The sequence below is a fragment of the Physeter macrocephalus genome, chromosome 9, assembly GCF_002837175.3.
Source record: "Physeter macrocephalus isolate SW-GA chromosome 9, ASM283717v5, whole genome shotgun sequence".
In the NCBI taxonomy this organism is placed as follows: Eukaryota; Metazoa; Chordata; class Mammalia; order Artiodactyla; family Physeteridae; genus Physeter; species Physeter macrocephalus.
In genome coordinates, this window is record NC_041222.1 from 79,425,540 (window position 1) to 79,445,130 (window position 19,591).

Here is a 19,591-nt window from a genome sequence, read left to right on the forward strand (position 1 = left end):
GAGCTTTGAGGAACTGCCTTTCCGCTCCGATTCTTCTCAAACCCAGCTGGTACCACCCTCAGCCCGGGAGGTAAGGCGTCTGCCTGAGGGCTCCGCATTCCTCCAGCCCGCCCCACCTTTGCTGTGGAATAAGCGGGAACCCCTAAACTAGACAGTTCTCAGCCCTCCCGCAGACTTTCACCAAAAACTCTCTTGGCCTAAGCACTACTTCCTTAGGAACATTCCCTAAACTACTCTCACAAGTATAAGTCATATTCCTTTACAATAAGCACTTGAAGAAGTGAGTTTCTTTCCTTCAATGGCCTTCTCTTGAGTTTATAAACAAACATTCTTTTGGGTTTTTCTTTTTTAATCAATCAGTCTTTGATTGATATCAATCCCCCCCACTCAATGGGAAGCTCTGGGAAAGCAAGGACAATGTCGCTTTTTCGTTCACCATCCCAGCACCCAGCACAGTGCTTGGTACAAAGTAAGTCTCAACTGATACCTACTATACATATATGAAGCAATGAGTGGAATTGGAAAGGAATGCAGGAGTGTGCATTCTAGGCATAGAAGAAAGATGCTGAGAGATTTATTAAGACAACCCCTCCTGCAGTTTGAGGAAACCAGAACAGTGTGGTTTATAAATGTAAAAGGTTAAAGGAGGGGGAGTTCCCTGGTGGTCCAGTGGTTAGGACTCACGCTTTCACTTGGGGGGGTGGTGCCCAGGTTCAATCCCTCGTGGGGGAACTATAGTCCCGCAAGCTGCACACAGTACAGCCAAAAAAAAAAAAAAAAAAAGGTTCAGGGAACCTCCGACGCCCCCGGATCCATAGTTGCTGGCTGCACCTGCGCAGCTGCGCCCGCCGCAGGCTTTTGAAACATGAATCCTTCACTCCTCCTGACTGCCCTTTGCTTGGGAATAACCTTAGCAGCTCCAAAACTTGATCTCAGTTTAAATGCACAATGGAAATTGTGGAAGGCAACACACAGGAAACTATATGGCTTGGTTGGTAACATCTGAAACTGTCCATCTGAAACCCCGCAGAGAATGGTCCATGCTGTTGGGAGTTTATAGCAGATAGTAGCCTCTTGAGGCTGGCTCTTGCCAGGGCAGTAACTTCATGGCACCCATTACTGAGTACAGTACGGGCATACGACCCTGTTGTGTGGGTGCTGGGAAACAGTTCCCCAGAGTATAAAGCCATCTCTGGCCATGCTTTCTCTTCCTCTCTGTCTGCAAATCCACTTGGTGAAGGTGGGTTGGTTTTAAATAGAAATAAAGAGTATAGGTTACCTGTTTGCCTGTAGAATGAAGAAGGATGGAGGAGAACAGTGTGGGAGAAGAATATGAAAATGATTGACCTGCACATCTCTTCCTCTCTGTCTGCAAATCCACTTGGTGAAGGTGGGTTGGTTTTAAATAGAAATAAAGAGCATAGGTTACCTGTTTGCCTGTAGAATGAAGTAGGATGGAGAACAGTGTGGGAGAAGAATATGAAAATGATTGACCTGCACAATCAGGAATACAGCCAAGGGAAACATGGCTTCTCCATGGCAATGAATGCCTTTGGTGACATGGTGAGTGTGGCATGAACTTTTTGTGCCTCCCCTCCTTAGTACTTTAGGAAAATAACCTCTTGCTTTTTCAACATTGTTTCCTTTTCCTTGAAGACCAGTGAAGAGTTCAGGCAGGTGATGAATGGTCTTCAAAACCAGAAGCACAGGAAGGGGAAAGTGTTCCCAGTACCTGTCTTTGCTTTGATTCCCTCATCCATGGACTGGAGAGAGAAAGGCTATGTAACTCCTGTGAAGAATCAGGTATGACAGTATTCAGCAGATCTCCTTCCAAGAGTAAAGCCAAATAGGAGTTGCCATCCTTGCAATGGTAGGCTATGGAACAACATGCAATTCACTCGTTTTTTTTGTTTGTTTGTTTTTTTTCAAGAATTTAAAACATTTTATTTGGTTTCAAATTTCCTTAAGAGAAAAAGAATTGTGTTGATAAGTTTCTTGGAATGAGAGATGCATTTGCTGTGATGAAGAGTTGTTTGCCAGCTCTTGAAGACTTTTCCTTCTGAAGCATTGAAAGTGGACACAAGAGCCCTCAAATGCCTGGAGAAGAGGTTTCCTTTTGGAAACGCCCCATGGCCTGCTCTGAATGACTAGAGTTTGGATGCAATTCACAAGTTTTTAAAAGCATTTTCAGATATATGGGCTATTGTCAAAGTCTTGCTATTTGTTTTGTAGACCAAGAGCTTTTACATTTTGTTTTCAGGGTCACTGTGGTTCTTGTTGGGCTTTTAGTGCCACTGGCGCCCTTGAAGGACAAATGTTCCGGAAAACTGGCAGACTTGTCTCACTGAGTGAGCAGAACCTGATGGACTGCTCTTGGCCTCAAGGCAATGAGGGCTGCAGTGGTGGCTTAATGGATAATGCCTTCCAGTATGTTAAGGACAACGGAGGCCTGGACTCAGAGGAATCCTATCCATATCTTGGAAAGGTAAAAGGAGCTCCTTATCTTGTTATCAAAGTTGAACACTTTGGGGGAAAACAGATACCAATTTAGAATTCACATTTTAGATTGTAGACTCTATACCTGCAGACTGTCAGAACTAGCATTAAAATACATTAGCCTTGCACAGTTCTCTGTTTAGATAGTTACCATAAATCTGTTAATATTTCTGTGTCATGTGGAAATATACATACTATTCTATGTAAGTATAAATTTCTCCAGAGTAAAAGTTTCTTATGGACAGGTAGACTGAGCATGTCTCATTGAATAGACACCAGCTACTTTTTCCATTTCAAACCAACCAATATCATTTCATCTCCTGGGATACTTTATAACAAACTTGACTTGGAAATCATTAAGCTGCAGACTGTCTTGAACTCATGTACCCCAGGAGGGGGATGGTATTAGTCAAGTCTCTTCCCCATTACCTTTGAAAGGATGAATCCTGCCACTACAGACCCCAGAGTTCTGCTGCCAACGACACTGGTTTCGTGGACATTCCTAAGCAAGAGAAGGCCCTTATGAAGGCAGTGGCAACTGTGGGCCCCATCTCTGTTGCTATAGATGCAAGCCATCCAACCTTCCAGTTCTATAAAGCAGGTAAGCATTTGTCTGTATGGAAGTTTAGGCAGAAAAATTGGAAAACCACCACGACATACAGCAAGATTGACTCTTTGGTGTGTAGAATTCAGTGTATAATTTGGGGATGTGTAGATTTAACATAGTTGTTCATGTAGTAATTGTGCCTGATGTGTCCATTTGACATTACTTGAACCATATCCCCATGATTTTAAGCACTTCACAAATATATTTAAATGGCTACTTAATTTGATTCGTATAGCTTAATTTACTTTTCTCCAGTTGTTAGACCTTTGAAATTTTCCAAAGAATTTTACTACTGTAATTAAAACTGGAAAGAACCTCTTGCCTGAAGTAATTTTGTGTTGTGTGCTGTTTCCCTAGACTGACATTCTGAAAGTAAAATGATAAGGTTTTAGGGAGTGGTCTTTTATGCCTCTTGACACATTGTTTACAAGAGATTGTGCCAGTATTTCTGCTAGTGTTAGATGAGAACCTAGATCCCTAGCCTAGATTAAAAAAAAAGATCTTGTTTTTAAATCCTATCTAGATTTATGTCCTTTAGCTGAATTTTGAGGTGTCTCTCTTATCCTAGTTGATAGGCTGGGTTACTGTCATGTGTCACTTGGAGGTCCTCACCCCAACATTGAATTTTATTTTCCCAGGCATTTATTATGATCCATACTGCAGCAGTGAAGACCTGGATCATGGTGTTCTGGCGGTTGGCTATGGGTTTGAAGGAGCAGACTCAGATAACAATAAATACTGGCTTGTCAAGAACAGGTATAAAGTGCCCAAAATACTTATATTTGAGATTGAAATGGGAGTCCCTTTTGGAATCAGTATTTGGATACAGGTTCTCAGACCCTTAAGTACACTTCCGAAGTCTTTATGCCACTTAGGGTGAACACAGACATATTAATGTTTGATTATAACATTAAGGTACTGTCTCAAGCCTGCCTAGGGTATTGATGTAGTTTTGACACCACTGCATTTCTTTTTTTAAAAAATTTAATTAATTAATTAATTAATTTTTTTTTTGGCTGCTTGGGTCTTTGTTGCTGCGCGGGCTTTCTCTAGTTGCGTCGAGTGGGGACTACTCTTCGTTGCGTGTGCGGGCTTCTCCTTCCGGTGGCTTCTCTTGTTGCAGAGCACAGGCTCTAGGCACGCGGGCTCCGGTAGTTGCGGCATGCAGGCCCAGTAGTTGTGGTGCACGGGCTTAGTTGCTCCACGGCATGTGGGATCTTCCCAGACCAGGGATCAAACCCGTGTCCCCTGCATTGGCAGGCAGATTCTTAACCCCTGCGCCACCAGGGAAGTCCCAGCACCATTGCATTTCTAAATCTGAAAATTTTCTTAAATCTGAAACACATCTGGCCCCAAGAGTTTCCTTTTTCTGTCTCTAATTTTGCAGTTCCGTGAGAGGTTTGGAGATTGAAGTTATTTACACATTTAGAACTCAACCAGGAACAGGAACAACTGCCTTTCTTGCTTCTTTCTGAATCTGTCCTGGCCTCTGGGGCACTATTTAAGTATTAATAAAGATAAATGTGTTTGATTCTTTGTATAAAATGGAAAACCCTCTCTTCTTTTAGCTGGGGTGAAGATTGGGGCATGGATGGCTACATAAAAATGGCCAAAGACCGGGACAACAACTGTGGAATTGCCACCATGGCCAGTTATCCTACTGTCTAAATTTCAAAGGCAGGATTGAGAACAGAATATCCAGAGGAAGAATTTTCTTTAAAACTAACCAGACCTTATTGTGTGGGATGAAACACTTGAATCATTGAAGATCCAAGTTGTGATTTGAATTCTGTGACATTTTATGCTGGTGAAATGTTACCACTCCTTTAATACTATTGTAAATAGGTTTGTATAATCGACATGCCTCAAGAATTTTGAATTTTCATGTTTTAAAAGGATGTATAAAGTTTTACCTTTAAAATAAAACAATTTCAGAGTAGAGGTGGTACATCTTTCTGTTTTTAATACATTAAGTTTTTATAGAGTAAAAAAGGTAATTGGGCCCTGAAGACATAACTGAGTGTGCCAGTGGTCTGTTAGAATGGCTGCGTGGCCTTCTGGTTCTCATAATTCTGAATATGTCAGCTGCCTATTGACTGTGTCTGACCCAACCCTTGAATAGAACAAAATTTGGCAAACAATCTAAAGGACAAAGGTAAATTATTTTAATAAGGAAAAAATTCACATTTTAGAAAAGTGAACACACATACATATGATTTCCAATCAAGAAAAGGGCCTTAGAGATCATGATCATTTGACCCACGATGGTGACAACCCAGCAGAGTTACAGGATGAACGTCACAGAGCCAATTTCTGGTGCATCTTCCCCAACTGCTAGCAAAGACTATGTGGCTACTTTGCAACTGAGGAAGGACCAGACACAATGGATTGCCAAGAATGTTTGTCTTTGTGTCCATATGCGATGAAGGATAAGCTCCCACATTTGAGGCTGGGCTTCAGAAATAGTCTTGTGGCCTCAGAGGTGGGCAATAGGTGAAAGCATCGAAAGAGATAGTCTGAAGCCTAGTTTACACCTAGCTGCCTAATTCCTGAACTTGTTTTGAAAAAGAAAAACTCCCTGCATTCCGCAGGCTAAGGAAGCACATAGTTTCATTTGCTGTCTTTGGGTTTAAAATTCTCATGTTCCTTCCTACTCAAGGAAATAAAGAGTAGGTGGAAGCATTTAGTTATTAGACCCTGTAATTCCTTCTGAAGACATGAGGTGGAGGAGAACGGGGGTCTCAGCCCACAAGACCTCCAGCAGCCTCTGGTCAAGTCCATCTGCACTGGACTGTGTGCCATGCTGGACCCTCGATGTGGCCTTCCCTCGCAGGCACTTACATTTCCAACTTTCTGACCTAAAATGACAGATGTTGTGTCATTTGGAGTAAAATTCTGTGGGTTTTGGGATAGCATGATCAAGTGTAGCCACAGGAAGATTTGGGAGGCTCGCAATCTGAGTCCCTTCTACTGGTTAGGACCACACTGAGACAACTGGAATTGAGGTAGCACCCATGGCGTCCCAGTCATCACCCTGTGGAAGAGACATTCCCAACCCTGAGAAGGAGGTGGTGCTGTTAGAGGAGGTGGTGCTGTTAGAGGAGGTGGTTGAAACACCAGAAGGAAGAGAAACGGGACATGGACCCAGAGGAGCCGGGCAGTAACACAGGATAAAAGGGTGGGTATCTGAGCAGAGACTTCCCAGGTCAGAACCCCTTAGAAAAGAGAAACAACATTTAGAGAAAGTGGGAAGGTTGAGGTGTGGGAGATGAGGCTGGGCCCACACACAGGTTTTTAGGACACGGACACCAATGGGGCATGCAGTGAAAAGACTAATCTGGTATCTATTACTAGAAAACAAAATACCAGGAAACGTAACAGCTTGAAAAAAACCATCTTTCCAATTTCCTGACTGGGCTTAACTACATGTTTTCCTTTGGAAGTCTTTCACGTGTGCCGGAATCATTAGCAGTTTTGACTGGGCCGACATCCAAGCAGGCTCACTCACATGGCTGTCCTAGATGCTGGTGTGGGCTGGGCATTCAGCCCTGGCTGCCCACCAGAGTACCTACATTGGCCTCTCCATGGCTTGGGCTCCCATGGCACGAAGGCTGGCTCTCAGAAGAACATCCCAAGAGAACGTAAGCCAGAAAGCCCAGTGAGGAACTGCAAGGCTTCTTTTAACCTGGTCTTAGTCCCCAGTGAAACCTCTGCTGCCGCATTGTATTCAGAGCATGTCACCAGGGACGCCCAGGTTACAGGGGAGGGGGCTGACAGTCTACCTCCTGGTGGGGAGAGGCAAGGTCACTTAGCAGAAAAGCATGTGGGATGGAAGACGTTGTGGCCATCTTTGGAAAATGCAATCTGCCACCTTCAGTCTCTGAAAGTCCACTAGAAAGGACTCCTTAGTGACTGTCACCTTGCTTCACCGTGACAGGCTAGCTCATACTGCTGTCCACATAACCTTGGAAGTACAGCCCAAGACTCTAAGAAAATGCCTAGGTACTGATATGAATGAAAATGTGAAGACCTCTCAGATGTCATACGATTAAACAGATATTAGAGTCTTCTGCAACTTTCAAAGACATTTATATTTATTTAAACTTGTGAAAAGTTCCAAACTAAACAATACCTAAATGATTAAACAGATGTTAGAAGGTTCTGTAACTTTCAAAGACATTTAATTAATTTAAACTGTGAAAAGTTCCAAACAGCATCTATCATAAAAGCTTTTTAAAATAAGCCAGTCGTTGGGCTTCCCTGGTGGCACAGTGGTTGAGAATCCGCCTGCCGATGCAGGGGACACGGGTTCGTGCCCCGGTCCGGGAAGATCCCACATGCCGCGGAGCGGCTGGGCCCGTGAGCCATGGCCGCTGAGCCTGCGCGTCCGGAACCTGTGCTCCGCGGCGGGAGAGGCCACAACAGTGAGAGGCCCGTGTATCGCAAAAAAAAAAAAAAAAAAAAAAAGCCAGTCGACATGAATCAAATAAAGCTGAAAACAAATTTTGATTTTACAAATGTGGATGAATGTCGCCTGCCATGTCAGTAAGCCAAAGATGTTGCAGCCATCAAGCCCTCTGCCACTGCAACTGCCCCCAACTGTGCTCCCTGAGGGGATTCAGGATGGAGAAAAACAGGATACCGGCCCTAGATAGTTAAGATGCATATCAAAGGAGTAGTTTCAATAAGTCCAGACTCTGGCATCTTCCTACTCATGGAAAAGCACTAAATTCATCAACTTGAGATGTCTGGTTTTCTTTAATTAACAGTAATCTTTTGATGTTCTGACTACCTGGTTTTATTTGTTTGTTTGTTTGCAAAGACTCCTATATATATCCTGGCTCCTCCCTTACCTGTTCAGAACAGTCCCTCAGCTATCTGAGAGGCTGTCTCCCCAGCTTAAGTCCTCAGGATGTCTGACAAATAAAGCATAATTCTCAACTTTTAGGTTGTGCTTTTTTTTTTTTTCAGTCGACACAAAAAACTTGTCTGAAACATGAACTTACTATCAGAAGCTGGAAGAGGCAACAAAGGATTCCTCCCTAGAGCCCTCTGAGGGGATATAGCCCTGCAGACACTTTGGTTTGGAATTCTGGCCTCCAGGCATGAGAGAATAAATTCCTGTGAGTTTAAGCCAGTGATTTTGTGGTATATGTTGTGTCAGCCCCAGGAAACTACTGCGCTTGTCCTGCACAGCTAGCCTCCTGCTCTCCTTAGCAGCCCAGAGGACACAGGTGTGGCAAGCAGAGCCGCACTTTGGTGGTCTGGTCAAGAGCACCAAAGATGGGACTTCCCTGGTGGTGCAGTGGTTAAGAATCCACCTGCTAATGCAGGGGACACAGGTTCGAGCCCTGGTCCAGGAAGATCCCATATGCTGCGGAGCAACTAAGCCCATGCACCACAACTACTGAGCCTGCGCTCTAGAGCCCGTGAGCCACAACTACTGAGCCCATGCGCCTAGAGCCCATGCTCCACAAGAGAAGCCACCTCAGTGAGAAGCCTGCACACCGCAACGAAGAGTGGCCCCTGCTCGCAGCAACTAGAGAAAGCCCGCGCGCAGCAACGAAGACCCAATGCAGCCAAAAATAAATTAAAAAAAAAAAAACACCACCAAAGACAAGTCAGACTTGCTGAACATAAGGGAGAGATAAGTAAGAAATCTCTCAGCTCACAATGGTTCTTGGCCTTTCCGCACATGCTTCAAATGCTACAATCCACAAGGAAGTGGTTGGCTAAGACGGGAGAAGTTTGGATTTAAAGATTTGCAAGCAGAAGAAAAGACACAAGAAGTTTGGGTATCTTTTCCCTTCCTCACATATCCTCTCTCATCTAAATCAGGCACTGGTCAGCGCTGCAAACCAGGAACAGTCAATACCTCATGGCAACACATTCTCACACATTAAAATGCACTGAAAACAAGCTTTGCTTCCTTCTCTTTGTATTTAACTTGGTGAAAATTAATATCTTCTTTACTCTCTGGCACCTCTTTCACTGATGACACCAAATGTTTCCTGTTTTTCTCTGTGAGGGAGGAAAGACCATTAGAAAGATATGAAGGAAAACATGGGAGTTGATGCAAGAAAGCTTAATATTATATATGCTGTTCAAAAAGCAGTGGTGACACAAAATGGCCTAACTCATGCTGGGGAATACTGTGGTCTTTTTTGACACTAAAGTCCTGATCTCTGGTAACAAATGCTCTTCCAGGGTTTCGTGCTCTGTCTCCTGAGTGTGGGCTGTCTCCTGTGGCAACTTTTGTTTTCCTTTGGTAGGAGATAGTCCTGGTCTGCCCTTGCTGGCCCACCATTCTCACTGTCCCTGGATGTCTTAGGAGCCTTTTGTCACATGACTGTCATATTGTCCCGGGTGTCAGTCTAACTTCCAAGAAGAAGATAGCTTCCCGGGGATGAGCTGCATTGCCAAACAAAAATCCCCTTGAGAAGCTCTTTTGTTAAGGAACAGGCCAGAGAACATGGTCTCAGGTGGAGTTAACAATTCACCTGGTGGGAACCTGCACTTATCTTCTTCCCACTCACTTTCCCAGCTATCAAATGTGCACCAGCCAATCAAAACTACAATGAGGCACCACCTCACACCAGTCAGAATGGCCATAAGGAAAAAGAATACAAATAACAAATGCTTGGAGAGGGTGTGGAGAAAAAGGAACCCTCCTACACCGTTTGTGGGAATGTAAATTTGTGCAGCCACTATGGCAAACAGTATGGAGGTTCCTTCAAAAACTAAAAATAGGGCTTCCCTGGTGGCGCAGTGGTTGCGCGTCCGCCTGCCGATGCAGGGGAACCGGGTTCGCGCCCCGGTCTGGGAGGATCCCACATGCCGCGGAGCGGCTGGGCCCGTGAGCCATGGCCGCTGAGCCTGCGCGTCCGGAGCCTGTGCTCCGCAACGGGAGGGGCCACAGCAGAGAGAGGCCCGCATACCACAAAAAAAAAAAAAAAAAAAAAAAAAAACTAAAAATAGAGTTACCATATGATCTAGCAATCCCACTCCTGGGCATATATATGGACAAAACTATAACTCTAAAAGACACATGCACCCCAAGGTTCGTAGTGGCACTATTTACAGTAGCCAAGAAATGGAAACAACCTAAATGTCCATCAACAGATGAATAGATAAAGAAGATGTGGTACACATATACAATGGAATACTACTCAGCCATAAAAAAGAATGAAATAATGCCATTTGCAGCAATATGGATGGACCTAGAAATTATCATACTAAGTGAAGGAAGTTAGATGAAGACAAATACCAAATGATATCACTTATATGTGGAATCTAAAATATGACACAAGTGAACTTATCTATGAAACAGAAACAGACTCACAGACATAGAGAACACACTTGTGGTTGCCAAGGGCGTGGGGGGGTGGGGGTGAGGGATGGATTGAGATCTTGGGATTAGCAGATGCAAACTATTATATATAGAATGGATAAACAAGGTCCTACTGTATAGCCCAGGGAACTATATTCAGTGTCCTGTAATAAACCATAATGGAAAAGACTGTGAAAAAGAATATATATATATATATATATATATATATATATATATATATTTGCATAACTGAATTACTTTGGTGTACAGTGGAAATTAATACAACATTGTAAATCAGCTATACCTCAATAAAATAAATTATAAAAACAACAACAACAAAATGTGCATCAGGCCATTCCTGAGATATGGTGAGTGAGATTCTGGAAGTAGGATGCTTAAAAACATGCATAGAGTATTTTTTTTAATGTTTTGAAAATTTTTTTAGTTTAAATGTACTTTTATGTATTTTTTTGTCCCATTCCCTATAAGGCTTTCCCCTAGGTGTGTACAAGGCTCCCCCCTTCCCCCTGGACTTGGCTAGAATGTCATCCTCTTTGTGAAGCCTGTCTTTACCAGGAACTAAAATTAAAACAACCCCTGGTAGTACTGTTCTCCCCTCCCCTGATTTATTTTTCCCATAGCATTTATCACCATCTGACATGCTATTACATTTTATCTGTTGGTTTTGTTTATTGTGTCTCTTCCACACATCAGCACTTAGTCTGTACAGAGACGCATACAGAGACAAGGGGCTCTGTTTTGTTCACCTCTCTATCCTCAGCACTAAAGACAGGACCTGGCACAGAGCAGGCACACAACAAGATCTGCTCTCTGGATGAATGAGTAATTGATGTATCCACATTGTATGAACACATTCTCAGAGTTTTAAGAGTCAAGCAGTGAAGATAAAGCAAAGGCCCGTTTTAAATATTCCCCTTCCTCAGAGGAACAACCACAATTATTAATTCAGGGATATTAACAGTCCTTTTGCTTTGTCTTTCCCCAAACACACATGCAGTTTTGTTTTTCATTGTTTTTGTACCTTCTTTTTTTTTCCTTAAATATGTAAGTGTGTCTTGTCCATCATAAAACAAGCAAGCAAAATCCCTCTTAACCCTGGGTTATTCCAGTTACTGCATTATGTTCCTCCTCCTGTTTCCAGCTGAACCTCTTGAACAGCTTGTCTAAACTTGCTATCCTCCACTTCCTCACCTTCTATTCTCATCCTAACTTAGGTCCGTCCCTAAAGTAAGGCTTTCCTTCCAGACCCTCCTAAATGACCTCATCTAGTCTAATTACTTCAGGTACCACCTCCATACTGACGACTTCCTGTCCCTCTCCTGAGTTCCAAACCCATGTATCCAACTGCCTACGAGACATCCTGACTCAGCTAACCCACAGACATTTCAGACTCCAACGTACAGAGCTGAAATCATCTTTCCCCGGAACCAGGTCATCTCCAAGTGCTCCTTGGCTTTGTGAATGGCACGTCCATCCATATCCTTCATTCCTCCCCTCTCCCTTTCTCTCACATATGTAATCAATCACCGATACATGAACCCTCATGAATAGCTCTCAAACACCTACACTTCTCTCCATCCTCATGGCTTTTGATCAGGGCCATCATCTCCATCAATTTTTGCCAAGATGATGACATTAACCTTCTTGACGGTGACCCAACAAGCCTCTAGTTTGACTACTTCAAATCCATTGTCTATATTGTAGGTAATATTTACTAAAATGCATGTTGATTATGTTCCTCCATTGCTTAAAACTCATCAGTGGCTCCCCGATGCCCTCGGGACAAACTCCATACTCCTTAACCAACTCAAAACACCCTGCATGAGCGGGGCCTTTCTTACCCCTCCAGCCTCATCTCTCACTACCCTCCTCACACTCTACCCCCCACAGCCATAATGAATTACCAGTTGTGCCCCCAATAAATCATACTCTAACCATTTTCAAATCTTTGCCCATCTGTCCCCTCACCTCTAGGGCTCATCACTCTCACTTGTCTTCTCTGTCCTCCCTAACCTTCTCCTGACAAGCTTCTAGTCCCACTTTCAGGCCTCAGTTTAAACGTCATTTCCACTGGGAAGCCTTGCCTGACTCCTCACTTCTGGAGTGGCAGCTCCTCTAAATGGCTCCAAAGCAAACACACAGTACTTTATCCCCAGACTTACACATGTGTCCCATCCACCAGGCCTGAGCTCTTTGAGGGCAGGGATTTTGCCTGTCTACTTCACAGCTAAATCCCTAGCACCAGGCATGGTACCTGGTTCGTGTGTGTGTGTGTGTGTGTGTGTGTGTGTGTGTGTGTGTGTGTGTGTGTGTGAGAGAGAGAGAGAGAGAGAGAGAGAGAAAGAGAGAGAGAGAGAAAGAGAGAGAGAGAGGAAGAGATGCAAGGAAGCCAGTGAAGAGAGAGATACAATGAAAAGCCTGGGGAAGGAGGCACAGATAATTACGGAAGTAGGTCTTGGCAGACTGCACAGAAGTTATAGCCACTAGTGAAATGTGAAGGACTGGATCATGTAGTTTTGTCGTTTTTTTTAAATTTTATTTTATGAAAGTGGCATCGCATCATATCTATTTGCAAAATGTCCTTTTCCCCTATGATTATAGCTTGGTCATCTTTCCTCGTTTGTACTTCAGGTTGTGATGGTTAATTTTATGTGTCAGCTTGGCTAGGCTATGGTGCCCAGTTCTTTGGTCAAACACTAGTCTAGAGGTTGCTGTGAAGATACCATGTAGGGCTTCCCTGGTGGCGCAGTGGTTGAGAATCCGCCTGCCGATGCAGGGGACACGGGTTCGTGCCCCGGTCCGGGAAGATCCCACATGCCGCGGAGCGGCTGGGCCCGTGAGCCATGGCCGCTGAGCCTGCGCGTCCGGAACCTGTGCTCCGCGGCGGGAGAGGCCACAACAGTGAGAGGCCCGTGTATCGCAAAAAAAAAAAAAAAAAAAAAAAAAAAGATACCGTGTAGAAGTGATTAACATTTACAATCAGTTGACTTTAACTAAAGTTTTCTCTCGATGATGTGAGTGGGTGTGTAGGGAAGGAAAAATTCTTCTCTACCTTCTTAGGGTGTCTGGCCTGCCTAAGAATTAAACTGACATAAGCCAGATTAACAGAAGAAAATCATACACATTTTATTAAATTTTACACATACATGGGGACTTTTACAAGAGAATGAAGTTCCAAGGAAGCGACCAGAGCTGAAAGCTTTTATACCCTTTAGGCGAAGAAATGATAAATTTGTGAAAAAATGACAAGACAAAGGGGTTTGGCCTAAGGGCAGTCATTGTAGGGAAGTGACTAGAAGCTGTATATGGGGGCAGAGGGGTGCAAAACTAGTGGAAGATGAGGGTTATTTTAGCAGGTTTGTTCACACAGATCCATTTCCGTGTTGACTCCCAGTCTCTGGTGACAAGCTCGTATTTCTCTTCCTGGTACAGGGAGGGCACATCTCTCATGGGAAATTTCATGACCTGCTTTTAGGTAGAAAGGGCAGATCAGAAAGCTCTTCCTGGATCTGCTGATTCTCAAGTGCCTTCAGCTCAAAATAATCCATATGCCAAAGGAGCACATTTTGAGACGGCCTGTCCTTAACCCCTGCAGCCTCTTCTGTCAGCTGAAGGTCTTAAGAGCAAAACTGAGGTTTCCCAGGGAAGCAGGAATTCTGCCTCAAGACTGTAACATAGGGGCTTCCCTGGAGGCGCAGTGGTTGAGAATCCGCCTGCCAATGTAGGGGACACAGGTTCGAACCCTGGTCTGGGAAGATCCCACATGCCACGGAGCAACTGGGCCCGTGAGCCACAACTACTGAGCCTGCGCGCCTGGAGCCTGTGCTCTGCAACAAGAGAGGCCGCGATAGTGGAGGCCCACGCGCCACGATGAAGAGTGGCCCCCGCTCGCGGCAACTAGAGAAAGCCCTCGCACAGAAACGAAGACCCAACACAGCCAAAATTAAATAAATAAATAAATTTATTTATTTATTTTTTTTTTAAAAAAGACTGTAACATAGGTGTGTGTGTGTCCCCTATCGGCTCTGTTTCTCTGGAGAACACTGACTGATATACAGACCCACCTTATAGACCCACCCACCATTTCCAACTTTCCCTCCATATCTTTTTCATTTGTATTCTCTTCCTCACTAAAAAAAAAAAAAAAAAAAAAGGCGATTAGATTTCATTTCATGAAAGTGAAGCCAGAGAATAAAGAACATGTTAATTCTCATCAGGTTAAAAAGAAACAAAAGACCTTAGGGTGCTAGCTGATATATTTCTTTCTTTCTGCATTTGTCTATTTTGATGTTAAGAATGCCTTTGTATAAAACTATTTAAGGTATTTATTTCCATATTCTTAAAAGACTGGAGTGGGTTTGTAAATCCCAACTTATTTAAACTGCTGCACAACAAATCAACTATCTCCCTACAGGTGGACATTTAAATTGCTCTCATCTTTTTGCCATTACAAGCAATACTTAATTTTTAAAAGACTAATATAGGCTGTTTTATACATACCAAAGTGTAGGACTACTGGGCGGGAGGGGCTGTGCATTTAAACAGAACTGCCAAATTGCCTTCCTAGAAGGCCGTCCCCACCATCTGTCTCACCAGCAGGGGGAACGGGGTCATTTCCCTTCATCAAATGTTTTCAGTCTTCATTGTACCTCGCCAATCTGATAAGTGAAAAGTGATGTTATTTTACTTACGTTTCCCTGATCACCAGGGAGTCTAACCATCTTTTCACATGCTTATTGACTGTTTGTGTTTTCTCTTCTGCAAATTGCCGTTTTATAGCCTTCGTTTATCTCTCTAGGATAGTTTCCTTTTCCTCTCAATATGTATGATTCCTGATGTTCATTTTTTGTTATAGATTACAAATATTTTCTCCTAAGCTATCAATTGTCTTTTAACTACGTGGTGTATTGTTTTTATTTTGATATATTCACATCTGTCTTTCTTTTATCTCTTATGCTTTGTGTCTTTTGGTCCCGTTTAAGGTCATAAATAGATTCTTCTTTATCTTTTTGCCATACCTTTACAGTTTTATTTTTTATGTTTAATTCTGCAATGCATCTGCAACATGTTTGCGGATCTAGGTTTTGTGTTGTTGCTTTTTTTTCCCCCCAAATGACTAGCTTATTATTCAAACACCAGTCATTCATGTCCCACTGATTTGAAACACCATGTTTTCTTCTTATTTTTAAAGAGTGTCTATTAAAATGCTTCTCTCCTTTTGATGTGCTAATGGGTCTGCCCCCCAAGCTGCTGAAGCTCATCTGCCCAAAATACAATAGAAACCAGTGAATGGTCCCACCTTCCCCAAGTGGGGCCAGACCTGGAGACGGTACTTTGGGGGCTGCTGGAAAATGGAAAGAACAACTGGATTTCTCCTGAGATAGACAAAAGCATCTAAATTGGGAAGGCAATCAGGAGGGAATGAGAAACCAAGAGGAAAGGGATTCTCAGATCACTTCATCCAGAGAGCCCAACTTCTTTCTGAGGGTCTTTCCAGACCCTGCCTATGAAAGCACTGGTCACCCCGGCACCATGGCACCAATGCCCTCAAATCTTTGATATGTAGCCACTGAGAATGGAATGCGAGTCCCATACTCTTCCCTAGTTTCCCGTTCTTAGATTTGAGGTGCAGGGACCAAGAGTCTCAAGCTTGAAGAAGGGTAGTGAGTGAATGGATCTTTCCCTGACCACCTACCACATTCATCAAAGCAACACAGACCACGACTGAAGGTGCTATCATTCACCTTCGTTTCCAAATAATCCTTCCCCTCCTGGCTGTGTAGTCCTGAAACCATGTGCTCACCAGATCAATTTATTCCTAAGAAGTGAAGACTTCAGTTTGAATCTTTGAGATATAAGTTTCTGATGAAATGTCTAATGAAGCATTAATAGCCCATTGGTTAGAATCAGAATTTTTCCTAGAAAATCTTTGTGTTTTGTGGAGGAAGATGAAAATTTTTCGATTACATATTAACTTTTACTGCTTCTGTTACTGCTGCCAAGCAGAGGTGGACTGAGGAACACTACTGAATCCTGAATTATATCCAAATTGAAATCCATCTTTGGGTGGTATGAACCACCTTGTCCAAAGCTAAAGTGGGAAAGGAATGTTTCTTCCCATGGTTTCTCCTAGCCCCCACCTCCCCACCACTGCCTTTTGCTTTAATCTAATGCATTATTTAATGGATTTTCTTTTTTTTAATTAATTAGTTTATTTATTTTATTATTTTTGGCTGCACTGGGTCTTCGTGGCTGCCCGCAGGCTTTCTCTAGTTGCGGTGAGCGGGGGCTGCTCTTCGTTGCGCTGTGCGGGCTTCTCATTGCGGTGGCTTCTCTTGTTGTGGAGAACGGGCTCTAGAGCGCAGACTCAGTAGTTGTGGTGCACTGGCTTAGTTGCTCCACGGCATGTGGGATCTTCCCGGACCAGGGCTCTAACCTGTGTCCCCCTACATTGGCAGGCGGATTCTTAACCTCTGTGCCACCAGAAAGTCCCTGGATTTTCTAATATTGAATCATTCTTGAATTTTGGAGTTAAGCCTGATTTTGTCCTGATGTATCTTTGTTTTAAATATTTCTGGATTTGTCTGTGAATATTTCATTAGGTATTTTTGGCCTCCAGGTCCATAAACATATATAGCAACTCTTGGAAAAGCAAGCTGAGATTTCTGATGCATATGCCACCCCGTCCCAATCTAGACATAATTTGGACAAATGAAGGGTCATTAACCAGTGCACTCTGGTTAGGACCTAGGATAGATTAAAATATTTTCTGAAAATATTAAAAAGGAAAAGTCAAGAGGTTGAGAAAAGTAGGTATTAATTTTTAAATATTAATTCCAATTAGCATGTGGTTTTGTCAATAGGTGACCACATATTTCTATTCAAATAGTTGTTGGTTATCCAAATAATTGCTCCTAGTAAAGCCTTGATCCAAAATTTTAGAATTTAATACCCATGAGATTTCTAACTCAAAACCTATCCACAATAAGACAAAAACTTCTAAGCAATTAAGTCAGCCGTTTATATATTTAAATATATATAATATATATATTTATATACCTTGAATATATATAAGTATATAGATAAAATATACATATCTATTTTATAAGAAAGGAAATTAATCACTATAGGACTCAGACACTAGGTTCAAATTTTAAGCAAACCAAGACAAATTCTGAACTGATCTCTGTACCTATTGCCCACAGGTGGATAGCTGCTGATTACTTGGGCTGATAGACTTAGAATCACAACCCTATTTGCCACTGTTCATGACGGAAGACAAATCAAAGTTGTTCTTTTCACACGTGGGTTTTATTTTTAGCCCTTTACACTGACCACAGACTCGCCTCTGGCTTCTAGACTTATCGTGAGTGCTTGGCTGCTGCTCTTCTGGATGTGATTTGGTGGATTTGCCTTTTGTTTCTCATCACCAGCATTCACTCACCTATCATTCATCTAGGGTCCTTAACAAGGTACAACACAAAGAGAAGAGGGCTTGAGGGGTCAGACTCACTACCTGCCTGCCTGGTTTTTCTGTACACAGGTGAGATATTCCTGCACATCATCCGGGGACCCTAGAATGATGGGGACTCGTTGGTGAATGGCCTCAGGCTTCACGTCCAGCACAGGCTGGGTGCCTGTGGTCGCCATGCCTCCTGCCTGCTCGATGATGTAGGCCACAGGATTGCACTCATACAAGAGCCGGAGCTGCAGAGGAACAGAGTCAGGTGGACAAGTGTTGCAAGTTGTCAAAATTCCCAAGCCATGCCCCTAAAGCTCCATGAGGAATTCCAACTACTCAACTGCTGTCTCATTAGTGCGAGGGCATTTGCGCATCTCAGCGGAGCCGGCTGCCCGGAGCCCTACACTCTCCAGAAGGCTGGGTGCCTCAGCTGATGCTCATCACATATGCCTTTGGGGACACCTCTGGTCGATATCTACCTATCTTGTGACCTTCGTGCTTATGATATGAGAGCTTGGCCTTCTCACTTGGGAGTATGAGATCTAGGTACTCATTTCTCTTTGGTTCTGCAATGAGGTGAACTGATTCTGCGGGGCCCGGTTAGGAGCCTCTAGATGCCAGGCCTTATGGCCAGTCAAGAGTCAAGCTTGGATGGGATCGGAAGGTCACCTCGGGAGTGCTGGCCAGTCTCTCAAGATAACCACAGTGTCTGGCATCGTGGGGAGGAACATCTCAAGTGTCGACTTGGCCGAACAGTTTGCTGGTGTTTAAATGGCCTTTCCTTTTGGCCCCTTAGACTAAGTTAGTTAACTCTCTCATTGCGTGCTCTCCCACAGTATCCTGTACTTCCCCTTTCATAACAGTCCTGACTCTGAAGTTTGTGTAACATCTGCCTTCCTCCTTGGATGCCCTCCCTTGAGGGCAGGGAAGGGGTCTGTCAAGGTTGGTCTTTGTGGCATCTCCATTCCTAGTACTGCCTGACATGTAGAGAGTGTCCAAACAAGGCTACCATGTACATTGCACAGGGTCTCCCAGTGGAGGGCAGAAATGGGGGGTGGAAATCAGCCTGCACCTTTGTTTGCCAAGCCAGGTACATGGGTCCAGGGCCGAGCCTGTTCTGAGGAAGAAATGCCTTTCTAAAAGGCACTGTGACAGCTAGTGGGTGTCTGTCCTGTGTCCAGTTAGAATATGGTGAATTGAATTGAAATGGGCTGACTGAATGTCCTTTCTGGGTCCACTTCTGTCATTATGTTCTGACTCCCTCCTCATCCCCTGACCCACAGCGGACACACACACACATCACATTAGATTTAGGGTGACATTCTAGCTGCACGCTCTGACTCAGTATCATACTATCTTCTCCTTCCTTCCCCCATAGGTACAAAATCTGTAGTTAAAAAAATTTTCTCCTTTTCTGCAATGAGCTTTCAAAGTGGTTGATCTAGCTCTGTGCAGCCTTTTTCTTTCCATTCTTTTCTTGAAATGCGTTTGTTAAAACTACTTGGAGAAAATAGTTATATCTTGTGCTGATTTTTAAATTATTGTTATTTCAAAGAGAGGAACAAAATATCTCCAATCTGGGTTGGAGAGCCAGGCATCAAGGAGAAAGTAAATTAAGACTGTAGAGGGCATTTATTGCCATTTTGGGAAAACAGCATACCATGCTTTTGTTTGT

The 19,591-nt window shown here is 43.5% G+C and overlaps 2 protein-coding genes across 3 annotated transcripts in view; one reads left to right on the plus strand and one right to left on the minus strand.

The window, feature by feature from the left end:
• The first annotated feature begins 1,443 nt into the window (after positions 1-1,443).
• CTSL (cathepsin L) lies at positions 1,444-5,039 on the plus strand. Of its 2 annotated transcripts, none has more exons than XM_028494313.2 (6): positions 1,444-1,563; positions 1,657-1,803; positions 2,261-2,485; positions 2,935-3,097; positions 3,742-3,859; positions 4,672-5,039. In XM_028494313.2, exons 1-6 carry the CDS (start codon positions 1,480-1,482, stop codon positions 4,769-4,771), a joined length of 837 nt encoding a protein of 278 aa, XP_028350114.1. In that variant the 5' UTR covers positions 1,444-1,479; the 3' UTR covers positions 4,772-5,039. The 2 variants fall into 2 exon arrangements, with proteins under 2 accessions (XP_028350114.1, XP_054942918.1); XM_055086943.1 differs by having other exon boundaries at positions 1,465-1,563; positions 4,491-4,717.
• An 8,516-nt stretch (positions 5,040-13,555) lies between these two features.
• FBP2 (fructose-bisphosphatase 2) overlaps positions 13,556-19,591 on the minus strand; it is a 40,338-nt gene continuing 34,302 nt past the window's right edge. Inside the window, exon 7 of the mRNA XM_007121874.4 lies at positions 13,556-18,161. Coding sequence (XP_007121936.1) covers positions 17,967-18,161 — 195 coding nt within the window. The 3' untranslated portion in view covers positions 13,556-17,966. The remainder of the gene's footprint in view (positions 18,162-19,591) is intronic.